The following is a 12,962-nucleotide window of genomic DNA, read 5'->3' on the forward strand; positions in this document are numbered from 1 at the left end:
GAAAGAGAAAAAACACTGTAGATGAGCTGATCATGTAGGAAAAGCTCCTCTCTCTATCAGGCACGTCTTCCCCACTCTGTTACCCAGGATGCACCGGCAGTGATTCGCCCGGCACCGAGGGATTGCAGTGGCGTTCTCATGGCAAGGTCACCGTGGACAGGCAGGAGGAAGCAAATTCACAAAAACACAGAACGGTCTCGGCCGGGCACTGCTGGACTTCGCTCCCAGTACAGCCTCCCCGCAACGCACGGCATGGCTCTCGGGCCTACGCATGCAAATCCAGTATGCAAACAGATCTGATCGACAGCTCGACTCAAGGGGATGGCCCCTTCACACACCCTGCCCTCCAGACACTACCACAACCACACGTACAGTTGGAAACCTGAGACACACTCTCACAACTACTAGTCCCAGCTGCCTGTTCGCGGAGAGGTCAAATAGTTCTGCAAAGCTAGCTGGCATTCCCCACCTACATACACACACACACACACACACACACACACACGCTGCTTAGATAACCTCTCAGTGTCCAGAGTGACAAAGTTACACTTAACTCACTAGGACTGTGGTGTAGATCACATGACCAAATGATACTTACACACACGGATGCCGGGCTATTTCCCGTAGCATTTTTGCACTTTTAACTTGTCCTTCGAGTGTTTCCCACGGGTTTAACATGCCTTTACACACATCCAAGCATGAATAAACCAGGAGCTACCATAGAAAATATGCCTGAGGAATATTGATCATGGCCTATCTTGGTATTCTAATAATCTACAGTGAAGGTGTGTAAAAAAACATAGGTAGACGCTGTAAAACTATGGTAAAACTACAGCAAAAACCATGTTAAAAGTGTACAACTCCATAGACCAATGTAACAGATGAAACTCGCATAAGGCAACAAACTAATTATAGGATTTCTATTTATTACATTTTTAATAAATGATGATACTCTCTGTAATCCTGGCTAGACTTTCCCGTAAGCAATGACAACCACCGAAAACGGTGAGTCACGGACGAGCGTGAGAGGACACTTCAGTCTCTCGGCGATGAGCTATTTTAGGCAAATGATATTGTGATACACAAGTCTAGTGAGGGTCGAAGGCAGCGTTTCGGTCTCGTGGGGCCCTGCAGTCAGTCAGGGGGTGAATCAGCTGGGTTTGTGTTGCTCTGCAGCGCCGGGGGCCTGGGAGTGAGTCGCAGTGAATCACCCCCCCCCACGCCTGCTGGGACAGGAGCAATCCTCCACACAGCGATCCTCCACTCCGTCACCAATCCCCCAGGAACTGAGTCTGTCTCTCTCCCTCTCTCTCTCTCTCTCTCTGTCTCTCTGGTGTGTCACGGGAAAACCACCCCTCAGTACAAGCCCTGACATCACAACATCGTCAGGGAAAAAAAAAAAAATTCAATAAACAAACCTTCCTAGGAAAAACATAGCCAGCCCCGACACGCTGCAGTAGTGAGACATCCGGACAAAACCCCCTCGAGCGCAGAAGGAAAACAAAAGGAGAAGAGCACTCAATCAGACATAGCGCACTGACACTGTCATGTGGAAAAACGCATGTGAAGAAAATCAGGCCACACACATACTGAGAGACGGTACGGGGTGTGATCTGTGATCTCGGCATGCTGTCTTTTCTGAGGGTCCCCGAGACTGCTCAACTCTGAGGAACACCCAATTTGAAATGCAAGTTTAAAATGTAATCAGCTACCCTTTGATACTGTAGCGTGTCAGGAGGGTACGCCCTCGTCTGGTAACACGTGTGTGGTGTAACAGGGCAAACCGTATGTGATGAGTCCTGTTGGGGACTAGTTCCTCTTGCATAGCGGAGTAGGAATATGCCGTATGCAACAGGAGTGCCAGGACACTGTGCTTGTGATTGTGGGAGGGTCGCTGCTCAATTGAGCTCCTATCATGCTTCTGTTGTGTTATGTGATTGGTTCATTGGGTGTAGTCACGTAGGGTGAACGAGCAGGGATAGGTGAACTACTGGCAGGGGGGTTGGACCTGCCGTTGGTCACGTGTAGTCAGGGATATATAGTGGGGGTTTTGCAGGGTTTTAGTCAGTTGGGGCCCCAGTGTGGTGTGGAGTGAACCCCAGTGTGGTGTTGGCCGTAGTTGTGCCCCCTGAGGCGTGACTGTCTGTGCCTAAATAAAGAAATCCCATCTGAAAAAGCAACGAGTGCTGTTGACTTCCCAGCCAACTTCATTATAATACTCTGACCTATTTGTGGTCACACTGGAAAACATCAAATCCATGCGACTGGATGCTTTAACTCTTGTTTTTAACCATCATGCTCTCATTACGGTTGTGGGGGGGTTAGTAGGAAACTAGCTGGAATCGGAAAACCAATCATGGACATCTCCCGACTCCAGCCCACGCTGCCCCGCTAAGTCATGTGGTTCCCGCCTCACCGCGGAAGAATTCCCACATTGCAGCAACAGCGAGGCCGGGTCTGTGCACGTCGACTGCAGCAGAAACATGTCCTCCGCTCCACACGCGGCTCCGCCACTGCTAATCCCCTGTGCGCTGGCATCGCGCCCGGACACGCATTGCCCATCAGCGCCGCGGGGCATCAGCTTGTTTACGACATGCCGGCGGAGAGCCCTTGCGACAGCCTGACCGTTTCGTTTTCTTGCGTGTTTGTGGGGAAGAAAACAAACCAAACGGTCACAAGAATGTGCCGAAAGATGGAGATAACTTCTACGCCAACAGCAAGTCCCGCTAGGCAAATACCACCCCGAGCACAAAGAGGAGCAGACACCAACACCTGTGCACGGTGCAGAGCCCACTGCAGACACTCGGTGTAGATACCTCGTGGCTGTGGAAGAGCTATGGGAAAGCAAGAGTCAATCCCCGGCCGATAATCTGAGCGAGGCTGCGGCTGTGTGCCAACTAGTGTGCCAGGCTGCACCGGAGCTGCCAGGCCACGACAGCGAGGGCCGATGTGAGGTAATTGGCTCAGGAGGTTAGGAAAAGCGCCGGCACATCTCGTCATGAAGCTTAGTCTGAAGGAAGGTGTGAAGATTGTAAGATTTGTTGTAAGATTTAAAGAAACCTGACCGCAATGCTGCTGTATGCAAGTTTTTCCTGGTAATTGGACATAGGGTTGTTTTTCACTTTTACTGTGGTTGTACCATAGTTTTACTGTGGTTTCCTGTGGTTTCCACATGCGTCACTGTGCTTTACTGCGCTCTACCATGAATAAACCAAGGGCTGGTGTGGTATACATGCCTTATTTAAATATTTAAAGCCACCTTAAAAGTGTATAACTGCTGTGGTACATTTACCAGAGTAAACGTGTAAAAGGGTGAGGGGAAAAAAAGGTGAGAGAGGGAGAGAGAAGGGGGCAAAGTGCTCTGACTGACCAGCAGATCCACGGTGTCCCGGCGACCCAGAGAGCCGTGCTCCAGCCGGTCGATGCTAGGGGAGAGGATGTAAGGGGACTGCCCGGGCGAGGGCTTCATGTTGGGCAGACTGAGGGAGCGCAGGTCCTTCACCTCCTGTTCTACCTTCAGCTCGTCTCCAGGTTTCGCTACGAGAGAGAGAGAGAGAGAGATTAATAAAATACATAGATCCAAAACAACCAATCAGATCTTCGATTCCCTCAGTCAAGAAACAGCCACAAACGAGAGGAGAACGAATTGCTTATGTTGAACCACATACCTACAGTACAGCACACTTCTGTCCCAGAAGAACCACCATTTAAAATAACTTTCTCTGTAGTTGCATTTTATTGATTTTGTTTGATCTTTAGTATGGCTCTTGATCGTGCCGTACTCCGCCGTGATTGTGTGTTGTTTCACGGCTCATTTACACTGGCAACTATCTGACAAATCTAACAAAGCTGTCTATCAACGACCGATCGACTGACAGGTAAATTGATTTGGGCGGTTTACTCATGCAATTATTATATCGTGCAGCCAGTATACCAGTGCGATTCAGAGATCTCATTCTAGTATGTTCCCCGTTTGAGAATGTAGGAGACGAGGTAGACGGATTCCGCCCGTCCCAAACCCCCCCAGAGCCGTCCATGGGATCCTTCGCTAAGATCAGTAGCTCACCGCGGCTCAGGCTTAATCCAATGATGTCTCGTAGGACTAGCTCACCTCACACGCCCCCATTGCGTGTCAGAAGATTGTGCAAGGAGAGACGCCACCCTGGCCCACCACGCCTCCAGCTCGCACCGCTCACCTCCACTCACCTGGCGGATGAATGGGCTCCTTATGGGACGAGTGTGCGGAGAGAGGAGCAATTCACGGTGGGCAAATGAAGACGTGTACGTCCATCACAGGCCTGTCTGGGGGCCCACTCACCTGCACGGAGTTGCTTCTGCACCCAAAACGCCCCAGACAGCCTAACCTCAACCAGACAAGGCTGTTGAGACTTGAACGGAGAAGAGCTGCCTCTTAAGATGGGCGCTGACTACTCTGCCTGGGGGTGGGGGGGAGGCGCAAGGCGAGAGACTAGGGAGCGTTTGGGGATTTTGGACAAGTACAGGCAAGGCGGTGTGGCAGGAAAGAGGGAATAGACACAGAGAGAATGTAATCGCTGCATTTTTTTATATGGTTATTATTTTATTTAGATATTTCTTTTTTTAGACTTCGTTGTAACACGCCAAATTCTGTGGCAATGGCGGAAGATAAAGCCAGTTTAGTCACGGAGCTCTGATCAGCCTTAAAGCACGACTGACGCAGATGGCCCCCTGAGGCACACCGAACACGGACCCCCTCCAAAATCATCCCCTGGACTGCGCGGAAACCTCAGCCGCTGGACTCGGATCGGTCTCGTTGATCCAGATAAGGGCACTGCGCTGGAGTGCGACATCAGACACCAATCCGATCAGAAGTGACATCACCGTCCGCCTCCGAGCGCCTGATGCCCACAGAATGTGCGGGTGAGCTTAGCGGGGGCCATACCCACACGCACACGTCTGATCACCTCACACACCCCGGTCCTGGGTTCACCAGCGCCTACCTCTCACTTTGATGTAGTGGCCCCCAAAGCGGTAGGCCTCGAAGTTGAGGGACAGTGGGGTGTTGGACTGGTCGAGGAACAGGTCCACCTGGGAAAGCTTGATGCCCTTGCGCTCGAACACGGGGCCCAGGACCTCCCTGTGAGAAAAAAAATAAAAAATAGATGCTAACACACGTTCGAAGGACCAGCCAGTTGGTTTTCCATGCACACGCACACAAATGCACACGGACACACACAGAGAGACACCAAGTGTGTAACTCAAATGAACAGTTCATCTTTAATCTCTTATACTAGACTAAGATCTAAAGGACACCCCCAGTGTCCCCAGTATTCTGCCCCTGCTTCCCCTCACCGTAGCGTCTTCTTCTTCATGGCCGGCACAATCTCCATGTCAATGTCCACATTCAGGTCGAACTTCAGGGTGAAGCACTCCTTGCTCGGGTCCTGCAGGGGGCGACACAGAGCCTGTCACATACAGACCATATGTATAAATGTATTCATAAATGTGCTGACAATACTTCTCAAACATGTGCAACACAACCACACACACAACTGTACACAGTCCGACCAAAGGAGGCACCGCGATTTCTCGGAAACACAGAGAATTCCAGTAAAAAGACCACAAGACTGTTTTCTGGACTCGCAGGGCTCTTGAGGAAATGTCCATTTCCCTGAAGGCAGGCGATGGCTCTCCTCACACCGGGGGAAAAAACAGCTGCTAGATAACAATCGCTTTGCGAATAATTGGGTTCTGGGAAATTACGATGTGGAGCGGCGAGAGCAATTCCAAGACTGCGGCGTCTGACCTCACAGGGGCAGCTGTATTTAAAACGGCTTGAAAAGAGAGATTTCTATTTATATCTATACTGAAATCACACTGACTCAACACACATTAAAATAGATATAATCTTAGTGTTTATATGTACTGTGTAATATTCTTATTTTTAGGATTCATCGGGCTTCTACTACTTTGTGATCTGTAGTGATTGAGAGATGGATGAGTCCTGCACTAGGTTTCCCTTTTTTACAATTCTGTGAAGGAAAAGATGCAGCGGGACTTTTACTCACAAGCTCATCTCCACCTTTGCATTGTATGTGACTTTTTCAATTAATAACAGGTCAGCAATGACAGATTTTGAGGCCGCAGCTATAATCACCCTAGGTGTGTGTGAGGGGCCCGAACTCACGTCTGTGTGCCGGCGTCGCGGCTTCTTCTTCGTCAGCTTAATCCCGGTCGCTTTGTGATCCCTGCGGGGAGAAACAGCATTCAGTCTTAAGGATTTCACCCCCACAGAACAGCACACAGTGATATGTCATTATTTATACTCTAAGAGTAAGCATTCATTCTGTAAAGGCTACATTTTAGAACAAAAGAGGGCAGAACCTCAAGTGTGCCTTCATGCAGTAGGGAGTCCTACTGTACACAGTGAGTTGTAGGTGTCTGGAACTATACAGCTGTGTTTGATGGGATTTGGATTCCTATGTATTGGCGACTTCCTCCCCACAGGCATGAGGGAAAGAAACTCACCCCTTGTCATCACCCCCCCCATCCTCCTCCTCCAGGTCCGACGGAGGGCTGGTGCGGGGGGGGCAGGAGCGCGTGGACACGTTGCGCGCCAGGATCGAACCTGAAGGAGAGAGAGAGGGTGTAACGCACCGATGCACAGAAGCCACCTCAGCTGTAACAGAGGCGGGTGGCAGAGGGGGCAAGTGGGATGGGTAACAGGGGGAGTACCTTGCGGCTGCAGGTCGAAACGGGGGTGCCGGTCGAAGTGCATGGCGTCCGTCTCGTTCTGGTGGCAGCGGGAGTCACATGACTCGCATAGGTTGAGCGGGCTCTTGCTGTTCAGGTCCTGGCAGTCGGGGTGGTGGCACACCTGCGGAGAGGGGAGAGGGACAGGTGAGCTCAGATCATCGCCCACGCTGCCCCCACCCAGGGCAGGCTGCCGCAGGGACCCGACGCAGCCACCGAGAGGGGCCAAAGCCCTGCCGCCGAGCCCTGCCTTACTAAGCAGGCTCTGCTCGGAGTCAATAAGCTTGTCTTTGATAAACAGCTCAGCTTTCTGCAGCTGCATCTGTGCCAGCCCGGAAGAACACGCTACCAGATAGTACTACTGTCTGCTACATCTCGCATACGTCTATTTTATAAAATTCCTTCTGCAAAGGAAATTGCCTCAAGTGCACAACTGTATATACGCATGCAGTACTGAGGATAAAGCGACAGTCTACAGACAACCCTCAACTCAATGCTGTTTGTCCGAAAGTGCCCGGGTTCGGCAAGATTTAATTTCTCTCCGTCAACAGGAGACAGTAAAGTGAATGAAAGCAGAACCATCGTAGATATGAAATACTGATGTATACTGCCGTCAGCATCACAGCAGATAAACTCCAAATATTCAAGAATATATTAAAGGTGCACTCCACTTATAACGTACCCCAGGGCACTATGTAAACCATTACATTATGTTAAACAATATAATAATGAAAACGCTGAGTGATTCCTCATTGAAACCCGTGTTATTTAGTCAGGACCGGCGTTTTCAGTACGTTGTACACAGAGATACACTATAACAGTGTCCGTTTAAAGTGTGCACTGGGGTATTCATTCAATTTTGAACTAAAAACTGGTGAAAAAAACAACAGTGAAAAAAATAGTAGAGACTGCAGGATTGTATTATGAACACTGCTGCTCCCATAATGCACTTTGATTGCTGAACCTCTATATAAGCAGAGTTAGGGCATCTCTCTTGATCCCCCGAGATCTTCAGACTGTCCTGTCCAGACAGCAGAAGGAGGGCAGATTAAACCTCTTACCTCAAAATGAGATACAACACAAACACACTGTACTATTGTCACACACACAGCAGCGGATCTGACTTCTACAAACAGGAAGCAGGCCTCACCTCTCCACCGTAAACCCTGCGAGCCCAAGGCCTTCACCAGCCTGAGCTGCACACAGACACAGATTACTGAGAATCTAGCCGAAGTCCCGGGTAGAAAGTCCAGATGAAATGACTCCTTTAAATGTCCTCGGGGGGTGAGGAGTCGCGTTTTCACTTACAGGTTCCACTCCAGCTCTGTTAGATAAAACCGACTCAACCATCTCAACCATCTCTTAAAGCTGGGCTCGCATTTCCAGCCGCACCCCCCCACGCAAGCCTCACAGGCAGGAAGTGGGGATGTGTGGAGGGAGACAATGGACGCCCCACTAATGCATTTCCTGTCATTGTCCCTGTGGCCATGTGCGCTCCTGAAGAGACGCAAGGAGCTCAGGTCCATGCCAGAGGTCCTCGTCAACGCTGGCCTCCACCCCTGCCCACACCCACGCCCAGAGACTCACAAATACACACACTCACACACGCACACACACGAGCCCACTTGCTCTTACTGCCTAGATGTACAAACCTTTGTTTTTCCCACGTTTTTATAACTTCCTCCCGGAGTTTGGTTGCTGCAGAAATGAAAACTTTAACTGTAATGCACATTGCCCGCCAGGGACCTTTAAACTCCAGATCCTCCCGCTAATGCCAGTGTGGGATTTTTGGCAGCTCCATTAATTGGCGACCGCCTGACCAGGAGTGCAGGTATAGGCAGGTCTCGAAGCATCTGGCTTGGACCTTGGACCGGATGGGAAGGTCCATCGTTGTGGTCCGGTGTCTACTGTCGATTTACGCAGACTTAACCCTATCGCTATCCCCACCCCGGGGGCAGCTAATCCCCTGTCCCTCACCCGGTCCCCTCCGTGTCTAGCCAGGCTAAGCGCGGACGAGGTTGGGCGCTCGGGGGGAGAGATGGGAAGACAGCTTTTTAAACAATAATGCCTCCTAATCTGCTTTACCAGTTCCCTCTGCTTGGTCAACCCCCCACAGACAAAGGAGATTAGGGAATGGCTCTGGGGTAAAACCAGTCTGGGTCTGTGAGTGGTCGTACTGTACGTGGATGGCAACTACACACAGAGCACGGTAGATGCCTCAGCGCAATAATCTGTCCGGGTTTCTTTTTAAATACAAAAAAAGAGAAGACAAAACCGATCATTCATCCAGCCCTGCTACTGTACCGACACACTGTTGCAAAGTAGTGTTCAGCCCGTTTTGTGTGCAATGTTTCGCACAGCGCCAACAATGTACTCCGATCTGTTTAGTGAAATTCTAGAAGGGCTCCCAGTTTGTAAGGGTTGTTATTTGCTCTCATTTCATGTGCCAACCTGCTCGCCCTGAAACGCATGTAACCGTATCCTAACCGTATCTCAATTAAAGCAGTTATCTTGTATTAAGCGAGACGGGTTTGAAGGGTTGTTGTTTTTATGCCGTTTCGAAACTGCGGCATCTTTTTTCAAACAGGCTGCTATGAGAAATAAAAATAAAAAAAACAGGCGTGGAGGTTTCAGCCCTAAATGAATAAATAAAAAGACAGGGGAGCCTTATTTAGACTATCACCGAGGAAGGCAAAGCAGACAGTGGGCGTCCCCATCCCATCATCCACAACACCGGGCTGCAAAAATCCAGCCAGGCCGCCAAAACAAATAAACTAGTCTGACAGTGACCGAACGGACGTCTGAAGACACAGCGCCGTGTTTACAGAGCGGCACGTCGTTCCAAACACCACGGAGAAAGTTCAGAAGAAGTGGCGTATGTGTGAATTGAAACGGGTGACTAATGCCGTCAGCGCCATCGATGTTATTTATTATCGTTAGCACACTAATAGAAGATGCCTCAGCTGGTGAGTTGTAATGAGATTTGCTCGAGGTCTTCCATAAAGTCGCCCAGCCAGAGAGTGCGACGTCAGCTGATTTCAGACCTGCTGTTCACTGTAAAATCCAATTCTGCCTCCCAATCTGGCTCGCAAACAAACTATTTATGCCGGCGGCAGCGTTTTCAAAGACTGCAGGGGGGGTGAAAAAACAAAAACAAAAGCAAAAAGAGCAGATTCCCTCGCTGATCTCCACTGCTGGCCCCCACGTGTCTCTTTGTGACTGAAATGGAGCGTGTCGATGGTGGGCAAAAAGCCCTGCGGCCGCACCAGCGGAGGGAATGTCAGAGACAGGTCCCATTGCTCAGCATGGCGGTCCCGTCCTGGTTTTACACTCTGCCGTGCTGTCAGTGAGCCAGCAGCCCGGGCTGTTGCCTAACATCGGGCAGATTTGCACAAACCTATGTGGGAAGTTAACATCAACACTGTTGTTGTGCTTCAGTGGTACGATTTGCACAACAGCCGCTGCCAATTAAATGGCTCAAGCGCGTTGGCCGTAGGGAGGGAAAGTGGGAGAGAGCCGGTGGGGCGGACTAGCCTGGGTTTTGTGTTTCAGGCTGGCAGCGGAGAGAAAGCCCGGGCTAGTGGGCAAAGACCAGCTGAACAAACAAAAGCTGACTGACACCCAGCACCTAAGCCCCCCCCAGCCACATCCTAAGAGAAAAACAGCTGACCATGGTTAGTTGGGTGTCTGAACAGAAGTAAATGTTCAAGTACAGGCAAATTGAGTTCTTTACATAAAGCAATAAGGCGGAAGGTTCTCAAATGATCCAGAGCCGAGGTGAAGGACATAAGAACATAAAGTGTCCAATCCAGAGGAGCCCATTCGCCCCATCGTGCTCGTTTGGTGTCCATTAATAACTAAGTGATCAAGGATCCTATCCAGTCTGTTTCTGAATGTTCCCAAATTGTCTCTTCAGCCGCATCGCTGGGGAGTTTGTTCAGACTGTGACGCCTCTCTGTGTGAAGAAGAATGACCTAATTCCGAGAGTCATTCCAATAGAGGAATCGGCTTCTGGTGGGGTCTATAAATGGCAAAAGTTAACATCTACAGCTTAAGCCAAATCAACAGATGACGCCCCCACCCGGTCGTAGATTGTAACTCGAGTTCTGTGCAGGTTATTGAAGTCTGGCCAGTTTTTATGGCCATGACTTAACTGTGGCACAGCACAGCACAGCGCAGCGCCCCCACAAGGCCAACCTGCTCATTCCTCATGAAGACTGATGTTCAGATGTTGGAGTGGGATTGAAATGGAGTGGGATGACAGTGGGTTTGGGCAGCTGGGGGTTTGCCAGAGAAGACCTTGGCTCTGACTGTCAACAAGAAGATGAAGATAAGCTTCCAGGGCACCAAAAAATAATAACAAAAGAAAACAAAATTCAGCCTCCCAGAAGTCAGAAGTTTTGATCGGGGTAATTTGGACAGATGAGGGCTAAAGGTATTTTTAGTTTGGCTCAGACAGTGGGAAGATAAGGATTTAAAGACCATGTGTAGCCCAGCATTGAATACCAGGCAGGCTGTCACACATGAGGTGGATACAAAAATGTAGTAGAGTCTGATTCTATATATTTATCACTAAACAACTGAATACAAATGAGTAGCTACATGTACTGTAGTCACTTGGACTGTGGACACTATGTGCAGTAGCCAGTCAGGGATTGCAAAAGATCCCCTAAGAATGATAACATCACCCAGTGTGCTCACACCTGACACTCAGCCCACAGCCGTGTGTAGTAATGTGCCGTCGAGCATGCGTGGGTCTTACAGCGATGATGCAGGCCTGCTCGGTTTCACCGGAATTATCTCACAGTGATGCGTAACTCTCTCCTCTGCCCCGCAGTCGAACACATCCAAACAGCTCAAAGGGAAAAAGAACAACAAACTAAAAACACGAAGAGAGCGGAAACGAGAACGCAATGGAAAGCTGATGTTCTCTGTGATCAACAGGTTGTAACAGAAGCCTCTACAACCGAGCGCATCGCACTGCTTCACATTTCGCCATGTTACTCCACCAAATCACGAAGCAGGGACACAGGGACACATGGAAACCGTGAGACAGGCCGAGGGGAAGAAATTAGGTCTCTTGGCACAACTTGTAGTTAACAGGCATGGATCTGACTGTGTGCTCCTAATAAGTGAGACAAAATTATATTCTCTCTCATCCTCCACACTAGCTTCTGCTTCCAGATCAACAAATACATACCCCAACTGGGGAGACTGGCTTGGTTGTTGTACGTTTACACCACGTTGCATCAAATGTATGACATCAAGGGACATTTTACTCAAGTCTTTACTTTTCAGGGAGAAATTTGATCCAACTGGGTCATATTGTTTTTCCAGCTCCAGGGAAATCGAAGCAGAAACCATAACCGTCTTAACGCTAGGAAATGGACACCAAGGGATATGAGAGGACCAGAAAGGAGGAACGTGGAAAAATAAACCAAGTAAAGTATTCTGCTGCTGAATACCCCTTCAAGTCAAGGCAGGCTGGTAATTAGCTGTAACCCTTTGAAGCCTGATCTCATCGCCTTGCTCAGCTCCGCTAGGCTATGCCGGGTTATTTTCTTGTAAGAGAGAGAGCTGTCAGAAATCACGCAGATGTTAGTATTAAGCAGTGGTTGTAAACCAAATCAAACTTTGACACACCTGTGAGAGACACATTACAGACATGTATCCTATCATGTTGTGATTTGATTCAGAGAATAAACAACCGGGTACAGGTTGGTACTTTTAGACTAGGCTAGGTCAACGCTTTGATTCGGTCTATCTAAGCCTCAGTCGGGGGGCACTATGAGCACAGAGGAGCAACTCCAGGTCCCAAGCTGCCCATCTGACATCACTCTGGGAGTGTCGACTGGATAATTGCAGATACAAACCGTCTCCACGTGAGTAAGGGATCAACACAAACAAAGAGGGAACCCAAATACTCAGATTTCTCACTGGTGCCCAGTGTGTCATCGTAGCGTGCGATTTCGAAGTCTAAGAAGGCACACCGTGTGAAGCAGTAGCTCCTGTCCCTGAATCACACGGGTCCTGGGGAGTTATTTGCATGAGCTAATGATGGCTCATATCTGGTGCTGTCTGCCTGGCAAGAGGGTGTGTCATTCAGAGGCAGGGAGAGATGTGCTGCGCTCAGCGGCAACGCCCCTTCTCCCCCACACAAGCTGCCATTCGCTTGTTCAGAGACTGACCCAAACAACACACAGACACAGACACAGACACAGACACACAGA

General features: G+C 49.6%; 1 protein-coding gene across 5 annotated transcripts in view; it reads right to left on the reverse strand.

Moving 5' to 3' along the window:
• LOC136713478 (pleckstrin homology domain-containing family G member 5) overlaps nt 1-12,962 on the reverse strand; it is a 69,168-nt gene that overhangs the window by 23,514 nt on the left and 32,692 nt on the right. For 3 of the 5 annotated variants that reach the window (XM_066690573.1, XM_066690576.1, XM_066690574.1), the window contains 6 exons: nt 6,715-6,856; nt 6,508-6,607; nt 6,137-6,227; nt 5,332-5,423; nt 4,980-5,116; nt 3,371-3,537 (listed from right to left, as the gene is read on the reverse strand). In XM_066690573.1, coding sequence (XP_066546670.1) covers nt 3,371-3,537; nt 4,980-5,116; nt 5,332-5,423; nt 6,137-6,227; nt 6,508-6,607; nt 6,715-6,856 — 729 coding nt within the window. The remainder of the gene's footprint in view (nt 1-3,370; nt 3,538-4,979; nt 5,117-5,331; nt 5,424-6,136; nt 6,228-6,507; nt 6,608-6,714; nt 6,857-12,962) is intronic. The other 2 variants (XM_066690575.1, XM_066690578.1) reach the window with 1 other exon arrangement.

The sequence above is a fragment of the Amia ocellicauda genome, chromosome 18 (genome assembly GCF_036373705.1).
Source record: "Amia ocellicauda isolate fAmiCal2 chromosome 18, fAmiCal2.hap1, whole genome shotgun sequence".
NCBI lineage: Eukaryota > Metazoa > Chordata > Actinopteri > Amiiformes > Amiidae > Amia > Amia ocellicauda.